Source organism: Palaemon carinicauda, chromosome 1, assembly GCF_036898095.1.
Source record: "Palaemon carinicauda isolate YSFRI2023 chromosome 1, ASM3689809v2, whole genome shotgun sequence".
Lineage (NCBI taxonomy): Eukaryota > Metazoa > Arthropoda > Malacostraca > Decapoda > Palaemonidae > Palaemon > Palaemon carinicauda.
This window is the reverse complement of record NC_090725.1, coordinates 158,495,648-158,515,637: the sequence shown is the minus strand read 5'-3', so window position 1 is coordinate 158,515,637 and position 19,990 is coordinate 158,495,648. Positions and strand designations below refer to the sequence as shown.

General features: G+C 44.6%; 1 protein-coding gene across 1 annotated transcript in view; it reads left to right on the top strand.

The window, feature by feature from the left end:
- LOC137652682 (ubiquitin carboxyl-terminal hydrolase 19-like) overlaps positions 1-19,990 on the top strand; it is a 328,815-nt gene that overhangs the window by 145,589 nt on the left and 163,236 nt on the right. Inside the window, exons 10-12 of the mRNA XM_068386089.1 lie at positions 4,097-4,237; positions 4,655-4,768; positions 12,806-12,988. Of these exons, the coding sequence (XP_068242190.1) occupies positions 4,097-4,237; positions 4,655-4,768; positions 12,806-12,988 (438 nt within the window). The remainder of the gene's footprint in view (positions 1-4,096; positions 4,238-4,654; positions 4,769-12,805; positions 12,989-19,990) is intronic.

Sequence of the window (19,990 nt, the reverse complement as noted above, 5' to 3'; positions counted from 1 at the left end):
TAGCCGACGGACTCAGCAGAATGGGCCAGGTGGTAGGGACCGAATGGTCCCTTCATCCAGAGGTAGCAAGTCTCATCATTCAAAAGTGGGGCTCGCCGGTGATGGACCTCTTCGCGACCAGACTGACGCACAACTCCCCGTATTCTGTTCTCCTGTCCTAGACCCAAAGGCGGCATTGGAAGACGCCTTTCAACACAGGTCGAACAATCTCGACGTATATGCCTTCCCTCCCTTCACACTGATCAGGCAAGTGCTCAACAGAGTAAGAACGGCTCTCAATCTAAGGATGACTTTGGTAGCGCCTTGGTGGCCGGAGAGGGAATGGTTCGCGGACCTAAGAGAGTTGGCGTGCCTTCCCTTTTGGCCTCTGCCAGACAGACCAGATCTCCTAAGGCAACCACACTTCCAAAGGTTCCACGACAATCCATGATCTCTGCGCCTTCACGCATAGAGGTTATCCAGCGGCTCCTGAGGAAAGAAGGTTATTCAGCAGGAACAGCTGAAAGAATGTCTCGTTATCTGAGGCACTCATTGGCAGCGGTGTACCAGGCAAAATGGGCCACTTTCACGAAATGGTGCGCCTCCAGAAACATCAAGCCCTTAGGAGCCTCGGTTCCGTACATTGCGGATTTCCTCGTACATCTCGGACGTGACGGGCATGTCAATTCCAGCCATCAAGGGAGTCCGTGCAGCGTTAGGCCAAGTTTTCCTCTTGAAAGGCATTGATCTGGGTTCCTCTAGGCACATCTCTATACTCATCAGGAGCTTTGAGCAAACCTGCCCTCTTCATGCCTCCAGGGTGCCACAATGGGATGTAGCTAGGGTTCTGAAAATGCTGAGTGAGCCACCCTTTGAACCTTTGAAGGACATTGTGGATAGAAATCTCTCGCTCAAGACGGTCTTCCTGTTAGCCTTGGCTTCGGCTAAGAGGGTGGGCGAGATCCATGGCTTGTCCTACGAAGTCTCGCACACAAGAGGTTGGGGAGAGGTCTCATTCAAGTTCGTTCTTACGTTTGTGGCTAAAACACAAAATCCAGCTGTCTGGGATCAGAGATTCGAAGGGTTCACTGTTCCAGCAATTCCTCGGTCAGGTAATCCGGAAGATTTGAAGTTGTGTCTAGTCAGGGCCTTAAGGAAATATCTGGAGAGGACTGCTAGTCTCCCACCTGGCATCAAGGACCTCTTGGTCTCCACGGGCACAGTGAGAAAGCCGATCTCTAAGAATACCATCTCCTTTTGGCTTTGACAGGTAATCATCAAGGCCTATAGTAGTGCCGGTCTTCCCCTTCCAGGTAGGCCCAGACCACTTGACATTAGAGGTATAAGTACCACTCTTGCCTTTGAGAGAAACATGGCAGTAGCGCAGATCCTTAAGGCAGGCACCTGGTCGAACCAATCTACGTTCACAGCCCACTATCTCAAAGAGTGTTCGAGGAAGTCTCTAGACGGGTTCTCTATAGGGACAGTCATCTCCGCGCTCCAAGCGATTTAACGGCCAAAGCCCCAGGTATAATCACGGTTATCAAGACCAAAAAGACACAGGTTCGTTTTCCCCTCTCCCCTTGTCTTCTCTTTTCTTTCCCTGGAGATTTGACCAAGTAGAGACTGATCGGATTCACAGTTTCATCACTGGACACAACAGCAAGAAATTTTTTAAGGGTGAGTACTTAGACACTAGTGTGAGCTCTTTGTGTAGTTTTCCTATGGTTCATTTTCTGTCAACCTTAGAACCTAGTCTCCTATCTAGGTTCACAGCCGTTCTTCTTAGTTGGGTCTAGGTCAGGTAGACACTCCCACCTCCTAAAGTGTAAGTCTCCTAAGAAAGTAGTTCGAGGTAAGTCTGTGTTGGAACAAATCACAAATTTTTAGTAATTTGTATTTTTCTTAACATAATTACCGAGAACTACTTTCGGGTAATGGCCCTCCCTTCCTTCCCCGAGTGCCTTTCTGACCCTTAGTTATTTTTAACATCCAAGGACTTACTGAGGGTCGAGACCCAAGCTAACGCGCGACCTGGCTCGGGACTATCCTCAGGGCACGTATCCTTCTGCCTGGGGTAGTCCTCACGGAAAACGGAAGTAGGGTAAACTACACAAAACTCTGGTTGGTTGAGAGGAGATTCCAGGTACCTCCTAAGAAAGTAGTTCTCGGTAAGTATGTTAGGAAAAATACAAATTACTAAAAATTTGTGATTTTGTGTTGCCAGTGGTACCAGTAGATTGGGTTTGTGCGTGTATTGTACCACTATACAAGGGTAAGGGAGATGTGCATGAGTGTTGTAATTCAAGGGGTATTAGTTTGTTGAGTGTAGTTGGAAAAGTGTATGATAGAGTACTGATTAATAGGATTAAGGATAAAACAGAGAATGCAATCTTAGGAGTACAGGGTGGTTTTAGAAGAGGTAGGGGTTGTATGAATCAGATTTTTACAATTAGGCAGATATGCGAGAAATATTTAGCAAAAGATAAAGAGGTATATGTTGCGTTTATGGATCTGGAGAAAGTGTATGATAGTGAAGCAATGTGGAATGTGATGAGGTTATATGGAGTTGGTGGAAGGTTGTTGCAAGCAGTGGAAAGTTTCTACAAAGGTAGTAAAGCATGTGTTAGGATAGGAAATGAAGTGAGCGATTGATTTCTGGTGAGAGTAGGGCTGAGACAAGGATGTGTGATGTCGCCGTGGTTGTTTAACTTGTATGTTGATGGAGTGGTGAGAAAGGTGAATGCTTGAGTGCTTGGACGAGGATTAAAACTGATAGACGAGAATGACCATGAATGGGAGGTAAATCGGTTGTTGTTTGCGGATGATACTGTACTCGTTGCAGATACGGAAGAGAAGCTTGGCCGATTAGTGACAGAATTTGGAAGGGTGTGTGAGAGAAGGAAGTTGAGCGTTAATGTGGGTAAAAGTAAGGTTATGAGATGTACGAGAAGGGAGGGTGGTGCAAGGTTGAATGTCATGTTGAATGGAGAGTTACTTGAGAAGGTGGATCAGTTTAAGTACTTGGGGTCTGTTGTTGCAGCAAATGGTGGAGTGGAAGCAGATGTACGTCAGAGAGTGAATGAAGGTTGCAAAGTGTTGGGGGCAGTTAAGGGAGTAGTAAAAAATAGAGGGTTGGGCATAAATGTAAAGAGATTTCTATATGAGAAAGTGATTGTACCAACTGTGATGTATGGATCGGAGTTGTGGGGAATGAAAGTGACGGAGAGATAGAAATTGAATGTGTTTGAGATGAAGTGTCTAAGGAGTATGGCTGGTGTATCACGAGTAGATAGGGTTAGGTACGAAGTGGTGAGAGTGAAAACGGGTGTAAGAAATGAGTTAGCAGCTAGAGTGGATATGAATGTGTTGTGGTGGTTTGGCCATGTTGAGAGAATGGAAAATGGCTGTCTGCTAAAGAAGGTGATGAATGCAAGAGTTGATGGGAGAAATACAAGAGGAAGGCCAAGGTTTGGGTGGATGAATGGAGTGAAGAAAGCTCTGGGTGATAGGAGGATAGATGTGAGAGAGTCAAGGGAGCGTGCTAGAAATAGGAATGAATGGCGAGCGATTGTGACGCAGTTCCGGTAGGCCCTGCTGCTTGCTCCAGTGCCTTAGATGACCGCGTAGGTAGCAGCAGTAGGGGATTCAGCGTTATGAAGCTTCATCTATGGTGGATAACGGGGGAGGGTGGGCTGTGGCACCCTAGCAGTACCAGCTGAACTCGGTTGAGTCCCTTGTCAGGCTGGGAGGAACGTAGAGAGGAGAGGTCCCCCTTTTTTTTTCCTTTGTTGATGTCGGCTATCCCCCAAAACTGGGGGAAGTGCCTTGGTATATGTATGTGATGTATGTATTATTATAATAAATGGGTATATGGAAATTGGGCCATAAGCAGGGCTAGAGCTACCGCAAACTCATTTACCTAATGGAGTAAGATTGCAAATTCTTTTAACAAGTGCATAAAGAACTTTTTCTAGTTATCTTGCCATAAATAAGAGACAGTAAATATAAGAATTTATATAAGACTGTTTATGATGATGATAAATGGTTTTGAATGTTATATTTAGTGTAGTTTAAATAACTCTTTTTATCATTTGATTTTGTTTTCCAACCACAGGTTATTCAGGTGATTTTCTTCTGGAAAGACCCTAATCAGAAGCCTAAGAAGTATTATATTCGATTTGCTGCAAATGCGTCTGTTGAAGAGTTAAAATTTGAGTTATGTGAGAGAACTGGTGTTCAGGCATCTTGTATACAGGTATAGTATTATTTTTCAATATTAATCTTACCCGATGATCATGTAGCTGTCAACTCCGTTGCCAGCTACATGATCATCGGGTAAGTATATTCAAAAATTTATTTTACTAATGAAAATAACATATTTCAATTTCATGTCCATGTTGCACATGTAAATATATTTTTTTAAATTTTTTTTTTATAAAACATTTTCTGATCATCTGCGGATCATATTTTATAGCTTTTCAACTTGATGGAACATTAAAACTTCATCTAAAGCATACCGGTAGTGATTTTTATTAAAGAATTCCCGATCTGTAATAATGTTATTAGATATTTTTTGTATTTGTATTTTTCTAATTTTGACACTTTTCTACCTCAATATTATCTTTCATGGTGTTATGTCATATCCATGTTTTTTATTTTACATGTATTCCAGGTCTTTGAGATGTTCAAATCAAAGATTCACAAGATATTCAACAAGGGCGCTTCGTTAGCTTCAGTTGTTCCAACAGATGCTCTTATGGCTTATGAAGTCTACAATGAGGCACAGGTTGGCATATACACGTTCATTTTAGCTTGAGCTATGTTTTTTATTTACCTTTGTAATTCTACTTTATTGTAAAGTGATTTCCTTAGTGAGAACTCGAGCATCAATTAAGTACAGTGTTACATAGTTTTGACATGGAAGGCAATCATTGTTTGAAATTATTTTTTGGACTATGGGACATGTTTCAGAATAAGGAACAGAAAATCCCCATGGGCATATTGCCTAACTCATTGTAGGTCATACTAATTGTTTATTGTGATGTCTTCCCAGCCCCTACCACACTTCATTTGTTTCTTGTCCAATTTTCTCACCTTATTATGCCTTTTTATGCTCCAAATCTCTCTTGTAATCATGACTGATATTTCACTATGAATGTGTTTTAACAATTAGATTTTGATTTTCTTTTTATTGAAGCTAATCCAACCCAAGTATTATAATTGCTAGATTTTAAGACCAGTAGTCATTCAAATAAGCTATTAATGAATTAGACTGTAATGTTCATTACGTAAGGCTCCTAATAGAGTTTTGGATTCCCTGGTTGATGAATTTAGAAATTTTTGGTGGTATAGAAATGTAGTCTTTTTTTTATATGATAGACCAGTGTTATTGATATGACTTATAATTTTATGGAAGATATGCAAAGCTACTAAAGATACCAAATTATTATCACGAGAGCCTATACCTTAGAGTATATATTATTATCACATGCTAAGCTATAGCCCTAGTTGGAAATGCAGGATGTTATAAGCCAAGGGGCTCCAACATGGAAAAATGGCCCAGTGAGGAAAGGAAACTAAGAAAAGATAAGATATTTTAAGAATAGTAATAACATTAAAATAGATATTTCCCATATAAACTATAAAGACTAACAAAACAAAAAGAAGAGAAATGAGATAGAATAGTGTGCTCGAGTGTACCCTCAAGCAAGAGATCTCTAACCATCACAGTGGAAGACCATGGTTCAGAGGCTATGGCACTACCTAAGACTAGAAAACAATTATTTGATTATGTAGTGTCCTCCTAGAAGAGCTGCTTACCTTGTTAGATTGTTTCTAGTTGTTGTAAGTATCAGAAAATAAATTTCTGAAATGCTCTTGGACTTAGATAGGTTCAAGAGTGATAATGACCAGATTCAAGGTGGCAACAGAGTTATACAAAAAAAAGTCAATCGATTAAATAATATGGATGGCTTACAAATGTGTAATTTTATTATGTATATAAAGACTATACACTTAAGTATCATTTAGTATAATAAAGCAGTATCAAGCAGATTTTACTTCACAAAGGAGCTGGCCCTCAGGACCGAAGTCCAGACCATGCTCCAAGAGGTTGCGCACGGGTCTTCAGGCTTCGACATTCGAATTTTTCTGGTGCAAAAGATGACCAGAAGCTGGAGACCAGTCATAGATCTCTCCCCTCTAATCGGGCTTGTTCAACAGACTCGGGGCAGAATGGAGACGGTAGACACGGTCATCCAAGTGGTTTGTCCAAGGGACTTTATGTGCACACTGGATCTGAAGGACGCATACTTCCAGATCCCAATCCATCCATCTTCAAGGAAGTATCTGAGTTTCATACATGAGGAATAGACATACCAATTCAATTTTCTATGCTTCAGTCTCGCAACAGCTCCTCAGGTATTCACTAGTGTTCACCCTAGTGTCATCTTGTGGTCACAAGAACGGTATATGTCTTTTCAGATGTCTGGACAACTGGCTGATCATAGCAGACTCTGAGACAACCCTTTTTCGTCATTGGGACATGCTTCTTGACTTTTGGCAGGACCTGGGGTTTCTGATAAATCATGAGAAGTCATTGCTGCAACCTTCACACTGACAGGTATACCTCGGTATGATCATAGACACCATCCTAGAGAAAGTCTTCCCATCAGACGAAAGAGTACACAGACCGAAGGAAGTGGTCGCTCCCTTCCTCAGGAAAGAAGTTCTTTTAGCCTCTCGTTGGAGGAGTCTTTTAGGCCATCTAACATCTCTCATCCGTCTTGTTCCAAACAGCCGCCTCAGGATAAGATCCTACAGTGGCAGCTGAAATCCGTGTGGAACCAACACTCTGATCCACTGGACACCTGAGTTCTGATACTTAGGATCAGGTGATGGATTTGAGTTGGTGGATGGTAGACGAAAACCTTAAAGGGCCCAGAATCTTTTCGTCCCCCTTCCGGATTTGATGCTCTTCACCGATGCATCAAAAGAATGGTGGGGGACTCATCTGCTGCACCATATCATCTCTGGCCTTTGGTCAGAGTCAGAAAGGTATCAGCACATAAATCTTCCGGAGATGAGAGCAGCCTTCCTAGCTTTTCATCAGTTCCAACAGTTTCTGGCAGGTCACTCTGTGGTGTTGATGAGCGACAACACCACAGTAGTGGCTTGCATAAACAAACAGGACAGTACTTTTTTGCAGCCTCTATGCCATCTTGCAGTAAAGATCCTCAGATGGTCAGATGAACAATCGGTGTCTATCAGCTCGATTCATTTCTGGCAAGAGGAATGTGCTTGCGGATAATCTGAGCAGAGCGATAGCCAACAAAGTCCTGACCTTGTGGGGTTCCCCGACTGTAGACCTGTTCGCAACATCTCTGAAGAGCAAACTTCCGCTGTACTGTTCTCCATTCCCAGACCCTCAGGCTCTATGGCAAAATGCATTCCAACAACAGTGGAACAACATCAACATGTATGCCTTTCCCCCGTTTTGTCTGATGAGAAGACTGCTCAACAAGACCAGGGCATCCAAAGATCTAATGATAACCCTTGTAGCTCCGTTATGGCATCATGCAGAGTGGTTTCCGGGCCTCCTGCAACTTCTAGTAGATCTACCAAGAGAACTCCCTCCACGACCAGATCTACTCAAACAACCACACGCTAACATCTTCCACAAGACAGTGCAGTCGCTTGGACTTCACGCATGGAGACCATCCAGCGTTTCCTCTCTCAGAAGGGCTTCCTCGATAAGTTGCGAAGCGAATGTCCAGATACTTGCGTAAGTCCTCAGCCTCGTTCTACCAGACTAAATGGAGAGTCTATTGTGGTTGGTATCGTGGAAGGAATATCTCTCCACTTGATGCCACTATTCCAGTAATAGTAGAGTTCCTTGTATACCTTCATGGTGAAGAACTCCTTTCAGTCTCGGCAGTGAAATTCTTTTGCTTAACCTTAAGCCTTGCCTTTATGCTGAAAGGAGTAGATATTTCTTCTCCGTTGGAGCTTTCTTTATTCATACGGAGTTATGAGATCACTTGCCCCCAGTCAGAGATTAAACCTCCTCCTTGGAATGTGGTTCGTTTCCTGAGATCCTTGAAAGGACCTCTTTATGTACCATCATCACGCCATGCAACTGACCAAAATCTCACTTTGAAGACGGCGTTCTTGTTCGCTTTAGCCTCGGCAAAGAGAATCAGTGAACATCATGGCCTCGCATAGGACATCGCCCATTCAAGGGGATGGTGGGAAGTGACTCTCAGCTACATCCCTGAGTTTATTGCTAAGACTCAAAATCCAGGGGTGCTGGGCCATAGATTCGGGCCCTTTCAGATTGCGAGTCTTAGTTTTGTAACCAATGACCCAGATCAATTGTTACTATGCCCAGTGAGGAGTTTAAGATACTATCTTAAATGCACTGCAGCAACATGGCCCAGACTAACAGCTCTCTTTGTTAGTTCAGGTAGAGTAAAGAGGAGGATCACCAAGAACACAGTTTCCTCCTGGATTCTCCAAGTCATCGAAAGAGCCTTGGCCCCAGATCCTCCTCAGTCTTATCGACCTAGAGCCCATGATATCAGGGTCATCTGTACTTACCTGGCATTCAAGCTTAATTTTTTTGTGTTGCAAGTTCTCCAAGTGGGCGTGTAGAAGAGACTTACCACCTTCACAGCCCAGTACTTGAGACATGGCCCACAGGAGACTCGATACGTTCATTATCGGTCCTGTGGTGGCTTCTAAACAAGTGGTTAATGATACCTCAGGCTCCTTGATGGACAAATAGCAGTTGGTTAGGGGCATTAATTACCTGGGTTAAGACTGGGATGAATGAGAAGAATGTCTGGCTTGCCTTTCTTCTTCTTCCCCTCCCTTCTGGTACAGCACTATGGGTCCCTCAGCAAGCTGTCTTCAACCTCTGCAGGTAATTATCACTTCCCTTGTGTAGCCTAGTATGTTAAAAAATTGTTATACTGTGCACGTCCTCATTGCTTTCTGCAAGGGGGTAATGGAATACATCTTGATTTTCCTAAATAAACTCGAAGACTTCATACAAACAACAACCTCTATTTTACTGCATTGCACAGGCCGCAAGTATACTCACTTTGTATATTTCAGCGAGGTGTCAAAGTTTTCCCTAGACCACAGTCGTATACTGTACTAGGTAAAACTGGGTCAATGTCCAAGCCAGATCTAAGGCTTCCACCCACTTAAGACCGAGTCATCCGGACAAATAACGGAAGGTTTGTTAGTATGGGAACAAATGACAAATTCGGAGATAATTTGTATTTTTCCATAACTAATACAATCCTGGAGTTATATATATAAATTGGCCCGTCATCTATTGTCCCCCAGAAGTTATGCCTATAATAAAAAGTGACGTCTCTCGCTGCTCTGAGAGTATATATAGAGGCGGCTCGGTAACCCCCAGTCTACCTGCTCAAGCAGTTAAGCCGAGTTACCACCGCAATTAAAGTCTAATGACTACCTCCAGATAAATAATTCCAGGTTTGTATTAGATATGGAAAAATACAAATTATTTCTGAATTATACTTACTACAACAATCTATTCACGCTTAGCATAAATCAGTCCAGACGTAATGGGTGCAAACTGGAGTTGAAAAGATACACCACTCAATGTTGCAATTTCTTTACATACAAAATAGCAAATACTTGGAATAGAATTCCAGCGCATGTAGTAAACAGCAACACGGTAAACGAGTTCAAGAATAAGCTAGACAAGATCATAAGAAGTCTCTAAATGCTCAAACTAAATCACTCTACCAAAGAGCAAATGGAGTTTCTGCAGAGACTAAAAATCCTTGTAACTCCTTGTAACACACACACACACACACACACACTCTCTCTCTCTCTCTCTTCTCTCTCTCTCTCTCTCTCTCTCTCTCTCTCTCTCTCTCTTCTCTCTCTCTCTCTCTCTCGTCTCTCTCTCTCTCTCTCTCTCTCTCTCTCTCTCCCTCTCTCTCTCTCTCTCTCTCTCTCTCTCTCTCTCTCTCTCTCTCTCTCTCCTCTCTCTCTCTCTCTCTCTCTCTCTCTCTCTCTCTCTCTCTCTCTCTCTCTCTCTCTCTCTCTCTCTCTCTCTCTCTCTCTCTCTCTCTCTCTCTCTCTCTCTCTCTCTCTCTCTCTCTCTCTCTCTCTCTCTCTCTCTCTTTTGTTGATTCGTATGTTTATCGTGTACAGTATATACCTTATAAATTATACTTTATAGAATACTTCTTGTTTCAAAGGAAACTAATGGATATTTTCAATATATTTTTGTATAACGTAAAGTCCATTATTTCTTTTGAGTAGCTTTATATCTTTCAGCGGGTGTTTATTGTGGAATTATTACGGAATAATATTGTCACTTCAATAAATATAATAAAATATTATGACATAAATATGCAGTGCTTTACTGTACATACATACATACATACACCAAGGCACTTCCCCCAATTTTGGGGGGTAGCCGACATTAACAAATGAAACAAAACAAAAAAGGGGACCTCTTCTCTGTACGTTCCTCCAGCCTAACAAGGGACTCAACCGAGTTCAGCTGGTACTGCTAGGGTGCCACAGCCCACCCTCCCACATTATCCACCACAGATGAAGCTTCATAATGCTGAATCCCCTACTGCTGCTACCTCCGCGGTCATCTAAGGCATCGGAGGGAGCAGCAGGGCCTACCGGAACTGCGTCACAATCGCTCGCCATTCATTCCTATTTCTAGCACGCTCTCTTGCCTCTCTCACATCTATCCTCCTATTACCCAGAGCTTTCTTCACTCCATCCATCCACCCAAACCTTGGCCTTCCTCTTGTATTTCTCCCATCAACTCTTGCATTCATCACCTTCTTTAGCAGACAGCCATTTTCCATTCTCTCAACATGGCCAAACCACCTCAACACATTCATATCCACTCTAGCTGTTAACTCATTTCTTACACCCGTTCTCACCCTCACCACTTCGTTCCTAACCCTATCTACTCGTGATACACCAGCCATGCCCCTTAGACACTTCATCTCAAACACATTCAATTTCTGTCTCTCCGTCACTTTCATTCCCCACAACTCCGATCCATACATCACAGTTGGTACAATCACTTTCTCATATAGAACTCTTTTTACATTCATGCCCAACTCTCTATTTTTTACTACTCCCTTAACTGCCCCCAACACTTTGCAACCTTCATTCACTCTCTGACGTACATCTGCTTACACTTCACCATTTGCTGCAACAACAGACCCCAAGTACTTAAACTGATCCACTTCCTCAAGTACCTTATGATTATAGATCATAGATTACTTCTTGTGTCAAAGGAAATAAATGGATCTTCTCATTACATTGCGGTACAACGTAAAGTTCATTATTACCTACGAGTAGTTTTATATCTTTCAACGGCTATTTATTGTTGAATTATAACGGGATAACATAGTCACTTTGATGAACATGAAGTTTTTTTTTTTTTTTTTTTTTTTTTTTTTGCACACAAAATCACAGTGCTATACCATTTTCTAAAGAGATAATTAACTAAAATATGTTTTTCTAGTTATTCTATAATCACTTCAGAACGAATTGAAAAATATTTTGGTTGTCTAGGTTGAAATACAACGGAGAGTCAAGCAGACTTGAAAAATTTATTCTGTAATCAGTAGGAAAACAAATAGACATGGGAATGTAGCTTATTATAGAGTAAGAGAGCAAGTATATCAATAGTGACAAATCTTTTAGATAGCTCCAATAGTGGATTCACGGCCTCGTAGCAAAGGGGTTAAAGGGCCTAATAACTCTCTAGCAGTCGTATCTCAATAGGTAGCTGGTGCCCTGACCAACATACTTGAATAAAAGGAAGGAAGGAGTGTCTAGACTTTAGAAGGATGGTAGTTAAGCCCTTCCTTTTCTGTCTCAGCATTTCACTTCACAAATGTAAATCCTAAGAAAGTTAGGGTATCAAGATACTGTATAACAAATTATAGCTAAATTCATAAATTTTGTATGGCAGATTTATCATTTTACTTTTTTTCTTATGTCTCCTAAAATGTGTATACTGATAGAACGGATAAGTTTTTAAATCAATCTTCCTTGGGGAGGTATGTCTCTCATTGAAAGCTGTGTTTTTATAATCATACCACTTCCTCTCCTGACTAGAATAAGATTATTATATTTTGTGTTCTTTTTATTTCAGAAATGCAGTAACATAAAAGAAAAACTATTGCACTATAAAAAAGCAAATGCCGCTCTCATATACTGTAAATAACTTTTAAAATAAGAATTTAAACTATATAATTTTAGGATATAGAAAATATTTGACTGCATTTGCAAAGGCAGTCAAAGAGAGGTCAGATATTAAATTTAGGAAGGAAAACTTTTCAGTCAAATAAATAATGATAAGTTTGATCAATCAATTTTATAGCAACAGTGGCCTTTGTTAATATAGTTACAATAATTTGATTAAAGTACCAAAATTCACTGTCATTAGATACAAGGGATGAGATCTCTATAGCACCACTTTTTCAGTGTTCAAAGTAGTCCAAAAGAAATATTTATATTGTTAGTTAAAAGTTAATTTTTCAAGAATTCCCCAACAGCAAGGGGTTGTTTGCTCCATCAAAATATCTAAAGTTCTTCATGTATTTGATGTTAGTATTGCAGGTCATTTTCTTTGCTTTCGGTTCTTTAAGTGATCTGTTTAAATCATTTCATTTTTTACAGGAGTCAATTTTCAGTTTGGTTATGCTGTTTTTATAAACTAGGTACATTACTACCTATTTTCATATTCAGTATTCAAGCTGTATTTTCTATTTTATTGGTTAATTTTCATCAACAGGTTGGTGAGCCTGTCATTGAAATAGCAGTTGTACAGCGTATGATGATTCCAAACCCACCTACACGTTGTGCCCATTGTTCCCGTAATGCTGCTCCTGGTTCAAAACTTCGCCGGTGCACCAAATGTTTTCGAGCAGGGTACTGTCATCAAACATGTCAAAGAAACCATTGGAATAGTCATAAAGTAAGAGGGTAACTCTTGTTTTAATTTTGCTTAATCATGTATTCTAAAAAGAATTTATTTTAGTATACTCTCATCATGTTGATTTTACGCTTGCTTTTAGACTTCAAATTTATTTAAGGATGTCATGTAATAAGTAGGCTGCTTTACAGAAATGCATATGCTAGGCTATGCTATGCGGTCACTTAAAGTAATGGGAGCCTATATATTCTTTGGGCTTTTTTTATCTTATAAACTAGTATTTTAAATGTACAGTCAGACTCTTAACATTTGCAAATTTTGATAATTCCCTGGAAGACCCATAATTTTAGTCAAATAATGTTTTATGGTATTTGTAAGTTTCACAAATATATATCATCAAATACTGAAGAGCATTCACAATTATATAACACAAAATACAGGAAAGAATTCAGTTATATAACTCCAAATGCTGAACAGTGCCTTGATAGAAAAGACAAAAATCCATCATTACATGTGGCTTAAAAATTACCATAGGTTAGAGTATCAGTCGTAACTTACTCATAATTCCTCTTATGTAACTGATTATTCTGTTGCTCTATTTAGTCATATATGGTAGAATGTATTTATTATGTCTTTTAGTAATACATGATAAGACCAAATTTAGCACAGCATACTTCAATATGTAAATAGGGAGTGATTATTATTATTATTATTATTATTATTATTATTATTATTATTATTACTATTACTAGCCAAGCTACAGCCCTAATTGGAAAAGCAAAATGCTATAAGCCCAAGTGCTCAAACAAGGAAAATTAGCATAGTGAGGAAAGGAAACGGAAATAAATAAACGATATAAGAAGTAATGAAAATTTAAAATGAAATATTTTAAAAATCATTAACAACATTAAAATGTAATTCATATATAACAACAAAAAGACTTATGTCAGCCTGTTCAATATAACATTTGCTGCAATTTTGAACTTTTAAAGTTCTACTGATTCAACTACCCGATTAGGAAGATCATTCCACAACCTGGTCACAGCTGGAATAAAACTTCTAGTTGTTCCATAACTGACATACAAACCACGCTATTTAGTAGGGGTTATTACTTTCGGCGTAGCTGAAATGACTAGCCCTTAGAATTTTAACGAGGGTTTACTACCCCACCGCTAGTTAGCGGGGGTTAGGGGAGGGTAGCTTGCTACCCACCCCCCCTCACACACCTGCGCTTGAGCTCACTTTGCTCTCGGCTTGGGTGGTAGTCGGACGTGTCCACTCTCACCCTCGCCTCTCTGACAACCATTAATGTCTTTTTTGCTTTCTCTCCTTCAGGTTTGAGTGTGAAGTTGGTCTCTGCGAATATGCGCACCTGTCCTGGTTTACCCGACCGCCCTTGTGAAACATTCATGTCGGCGGTCGAGACGGATCCTCACACCCTTTGCCCTTACTGTAGAGGCCAACGGTGTGATAGTGGTAATAAGTGTGGTGAGTGTAGGGAGTGGTCTACCTCCTAGTGGGAGAGGTTTTCTCGGTGACGTAAGAAGAAGTCTAGGCAGGATATTTCTCCTTCGAAGTTTTCTTTGAAAGGAGAAAATCCCAAGGACTCTTCTTCCGTTGCCCAAACCTCCTCCGAAGTTCCCACTCGATCGGTCTCTTTCGAGAGACCGTCGAGTGGTAGCGTAGATCGTGGTTCTGTTTCCCGATCTCAGGGTTCGAGAGATGGCGTTGCCTCCCATAGTGAGGCAGCTCCACCTCTTCCCCCGGAGGAGGATTTAAATTTAAATGTAAATTTAAATGTAACAAATTTGTTCCAGCTTTGGTCTTCCTTGGGGCTCGAGGGTTCGCCCTCCAAGGAAGCACTTATTGACATCATCCGATTGGGTGCCGCTGTCAAACAATCGCTGACTTTGGCAGAGGTTGATCCTCTGTTCATTGTCGACGTTGTGGTGTCAGAGTTATCCAATGCGGTACCTCCTAATACCTCTGACTTTTCTCATCCCGCAGTAGCTGAAGGCTTAGTTTCTCCTGTTCCTGCTCAACCTACGAGGGAGAAACTAAGTCCAACAGTCTCTCCTGCCGGTGATTCTGCCCCTCGGGGGAGTTCACTCACAGAGATTCCTCTTCGGAGGACTGCTGAAGTCAGCTTGCTGATCCAACGGCCTCCAGAGGGCATATACGACGCAAGGCTTGCTTTCCTCTTCGCCGGAGAGGCCTTCCTTCACCTTATAAGACGGTGAGGAGGCGCCTCTTCGGTTCATCATCGTCGTTGCAGTCCGCCGCAGAGGAGCCTCGTCATTGATCACCAACTGTTCCTGCTACAACCCTGGACCTCTCTGCGGATCGTTCGCGATCCCCTTTGTTGGAAGGTCGTCCTTTCAAAGGACACGTCGACCTTCCACCTGACAGACCTGCTGACCTGCCGTCGCCGTTCCTGGCAGCTGATGCGCTTAATGCGCCACTTAAACCTGTCTTTCAAAGTCAGGCACCGGTCCCTTCGGGGCAACAAGGGCTTACGCGCCTTCACGCGCATACGTCCCTTACGCGCCATGCTAAGCATGCACGCCAACGATCACCTAACCTCACTGATATAGCGCACAGGCGCTCACCTGCTGAGGTTCCTGAGATAGCGCACAGGCGCTCACCTGCTGAGGTTCCTAAGATAGCGCACAGGCGCTCACCTGCTGAGGTTCCTGAGATAGCGCACAGGCGCTCACCGACTGCTGTTCCTGAGATAGCGAGCCAGCGCTCACCGACTGCTGTTCCTGAGATAGCGAGCCAGTGCTCACCTGCGCGCCAGTGCTCACCTGCGCGCCAGCGCTCACCTGCTCGCCAACGCTCTCCTACGCGTCAACACTCGCCAACGCTCTCCTGCGCACCTGCGCTCTCCAACGCACGAACGATCTCCTGCGCTACTGCGTGCCATGCGCGCCAACGCTCTCCTTTGTGTCAACACTCGCCAACGCACCAGCGCTCTCCAACGAACCAACGATCTCCTGCGTGCCCACAATTTTCAGATCTGGGTGTGGTAAGGAAGTCTAAGACTTTTACTCGTCAGCGCTCGCCAGCACGCGCCCTGCGCGCCCACGCCCATCCCCTACAGCAGCTACACACCGCCAGCCTGACGTGCTCCCACCAGAGGCGCGCCAACGAAAGCAGGTTCCGACTGCGCGCCCGCACGCAAGGGATATCTCTCCTGCGCGCGCGCGCCCTACGGCATCTTCTGAGGCGTGCGATCTCTCGCCCGCACGCCCTTGGGCTCTTCATCCTGATCCTGCGCGCGGACATCCACCCTTGCGCGCGCGAACATCCACCCTTGCGTGCGCGAGCGCACAATCAGCTTGCTGCGCACTCTCCTGTGTCTCCTGCGCACGCTTCTACATGCCATCGCTCGCCCGCACTCCCTCATAATCGCCCTCTCGCGCGGGCTTCAGCGGTCCCCTGCGCACGCCACCAGTCTCCTGCGCACGACCCCGGGTATTCCCCATCGCGCGAGCGCCAGCACGCTCCCCCAGTGCGATCATTAATACCCTCCCGAGCGTGAGGCTGCAGGACAACGCACGGGAAGGTCGCCATCGCCATAACCAACCCCGCCGCTGCCGCTGCTGCAAGCTCAGAACAGTGTGCTCGCAGGTGAGGTGGAAGGTTCCAGGAAGGTCCAGGGACATTTCTTCTTCCTTTTCTTTACAGGCGAACCCCCCTATGGAAACTCCTCCCAGGGATCGGTCGATCCCTGTCCCTCCAGAGGGAGTGTCTGACAGCACAAATCCTTGGCTGCGTCTACCCCTCTGAAGAGAAAAAGAGGAGTTTCGGACGCGGTGACTTCTCCGAGGACTAAGCTGTCTCCTCGTAAGCCTTTGTGGCAGGCCCCCTCCCCCCCAGACTTTTTCTCCCTCCCTGTTGGACGAGGACTTCCCGTCCTCAGGGGAGTCACGTGAGGTGAAACGTTCCCCCGTCGCACCGATGGGGGAAACCCCACCTCGCGCTGGAAAGTCTTCTCGGGTAGGGGCGGAGAAGAGCCTACCTCTGTCTTTGTTGGAGTCCTGCATCCTTCCCAGGAGGGAGTCAAAGGACTCTAAAACAATTCCTAAATCCTCGACGTCACTCGCAGAACGTCCGCGAGTCTCCCTAAGAAGAGCCTTTGGGGACAGGAGACTTTGCTGCGAGTCCATCCGGAGGAGAGCTACAGGAGTCAGAACACGCATTTTGGCAAGTTCTGACCCTTATGAGGACTCTCAATGGGTTTGCTGACCCAGAGATTCTCCCTTAAGAGGGCAAAGACACGGTCTTGGACCGAGTATTTGGGACTCAAAAACCTTCTAAGGCCAGTGCGGCTCTGCCCTGGTCTCAGGGGGTTAAGAGTACCAGGGACAAGATCGCGGTCCAGCTCTCTGAGCTAGCCTCCTCCAGCCGATCCAGTGCCGGCAACAAGCTTCTCCCACCTCCTCGCGTTCAGCAGAGGAGGTACTTCGAGATCTTAGAGGAGCCTTGTTTAGCTCTTCCCCTTCACCATTCTTTGGAGGAGCTTACCATGGGAGTCCCTCTTGAGAGAGACTCCAACCGGCAGGTCTCATTCTCGGCGACTGAGATCCTTAATCAGGAGAAGGTTGCGAAGTGTGCTATGCAGGCCACTTCGTGGCTTGACATCTGGTTAGGGACCTTAGGTATCCTGATACGTTCGGAGGATTTCTCCAAAGAACATACCAGGAAAGCTATGGAGACCTTCCTACTCTCAGGCACTCGCACGATCGAGTTTCTGGCCCACCAAGTCTCAAACTTGTGGGCAAACACCATCCTGAAACATCGGGATGCTGTGTCTGAGAGGTTCCATCAGAAGGTCCCTAGCACCGAGATAAGCAGGCTCAGACATTCTTCCGTTGAGGGAACGAATCTGTTTGAGACTAAAGCCGTGGAGCAGGCAGCTGAGAGGTGGAGGAAGTCCCACCAAGACTCCCTCCTACATAGGGCTTTGACAGCTAAGCCCTATAAGCCTCCAGCACCCCAGCAGCCCCGTCCTACCAAGACCACGAAACCGACAATGGCAGCGAAGACAGTGGTGTCTAAGCCCTTCCCTGTCAAGGACAGGAAAGATAAGAAGTCCTCCAGGGGAGGGAAAAATCCTAGAGGCAGCAGCCGAGGCCTCAAACGCTAGGATTGGCAGTCCCCCTGCATGTCCACCAGTGGGGGGATGCCTACAAAGTTGCGTGAACAGGTGGCAGCAACTCGGGGCCGATTCCTGGACGATTTCCGTAATCAGTCAGGGATATCGCGTCCCGTTCACAAGATCTCTATCTCCCCTGACGACGAATCCAGTGTTATTGAGCTCCCTTGCCATGGGATCAACAAGGGAGCAGGCCCTTCGGGCATAAGTCCAGACCATGTTGAAAAAGGGCACTCGCCACAGGACCTCAGGCCTGCGGTCAGATTCAGAAAAGTGCCTCCATATAAATCTTCTTGAGATGAAGGCCGTTTTCTTGGCCCTTCAACAGTTCCAACAGTACCTGGCGGGTCACTCTGTGGTGGTGATGAGCGACAACACCACAGTAGTGGCTTGCATCAACAAGCAAGGAGGTACCTTTTTGAAGCAGATATCCCATCTTGCAGTAGAGATACTGAGATGGACCGAAGTCCACTCGATTCCACTATCGGCACGTTTCATTCCAGGCAAGAGGAATGTGCTCGCCGACAATCTGAGCAGAGCATCTCAGATAGTGAGTACTGAGTGGTCTTTGGATCATCTAGTAGCCAACAAAGTCCTGACTTTGTGGGGTTCCCCGACTGTGGATCTGTTTGCGACAGCGTTGAATTTCAAGCTCCCGCTATACTGCTCCCCAGTCCCGGATCCCAAGGCGCTCTGGCAAGATGCCTTCCAACAACGGTGGGACAACATCGATGTGTATGCCTTTCCCCCGTTCTGTCTGATGAGGAGGGTGCTCAACAAGACCAGAATATCGGTCAATCTTTCAATGACCCTCCATAGCTCCGCTATGGTATCACGCAGAATGGTATCCGGACCTTCTGCAACTCCTAACGGAACTTCCGAGAGAACTCCCTCCGCGACACGATCCACTCAGACAACCACATGCCAACATCTTCCACAAAACCGTAGCTTCGCTACGACTTCACGCCTGGAGACTGTCCAGCATCTCCTCGCTGAGAGAGAATTTTCACAACAAGTTGCGATTAGGATGTCTGGACATCTGTGAAAAACATCCGCATCTGTCTACCAGGCAAAGTGGAAAGTCTTCTGTGGTTGGTGTCGTGGAAGGGGTATCTCTCCACTCGATGCCACTATTCCAGCAATAGCGGAGTTCCTTGTGGAATTGCGGAAGGAAATGCGCCTTTCAGTCTCGGCAGTAAAAGGCTATCGCTCAGCCTTAAGTATAGCCTTTAGGCTCAAAGGAGTGGACATTTCTTCCTCGCTGGAACTATCCCTACTCATATGAAGTTATGAACTTATCTGCCCTCAGTTGGATGTGAGACCTCCTCCATGGAACGTGGTTCGAGTTCTCAGGTCTCTTAAGAGACCTCCATATGAACCATTACGCCAGACTTCAGATCGCCACCTAACTTGGAAGACGGTGTTCCTACTAGCTTTGGCTTCGGCCACCGAGTTAGTGAACTTCATGGTCTCTCGTATGACATCGCCCATTGAAGGGGATGGGGGGAGGTAACGTTCAAATTCGTCCCTGAGTTTATTGCTAAGACTCAGAATCCGGGGGTGGCGGACCCTCGGTTCGACTCCTTCCAGATTTCGAGTCTCCGCTCTGTAACAGATGACCCAAACCATCTCCTACTGTGCCCAGTAAGGAGCTTGAGGCTGTATGTCAAAAGAACGGCTGCAGTCCGTCCTCAGGTCCAAGCATTGTTCGTTAGCACTGGGAGGACTAAGAGGAGGGTCACCAAGAACACCATCTCGGCATGGATTCGTAGGGTGATCCATCTGTCCCTGAATCCAGACCCTCCATCGTCGCGTGGCCCTAGAGCACATGGTGTCGGGCTAGCTACATCCCTGGCCTTCAAGAAGAATTTTTCAGTGACGCA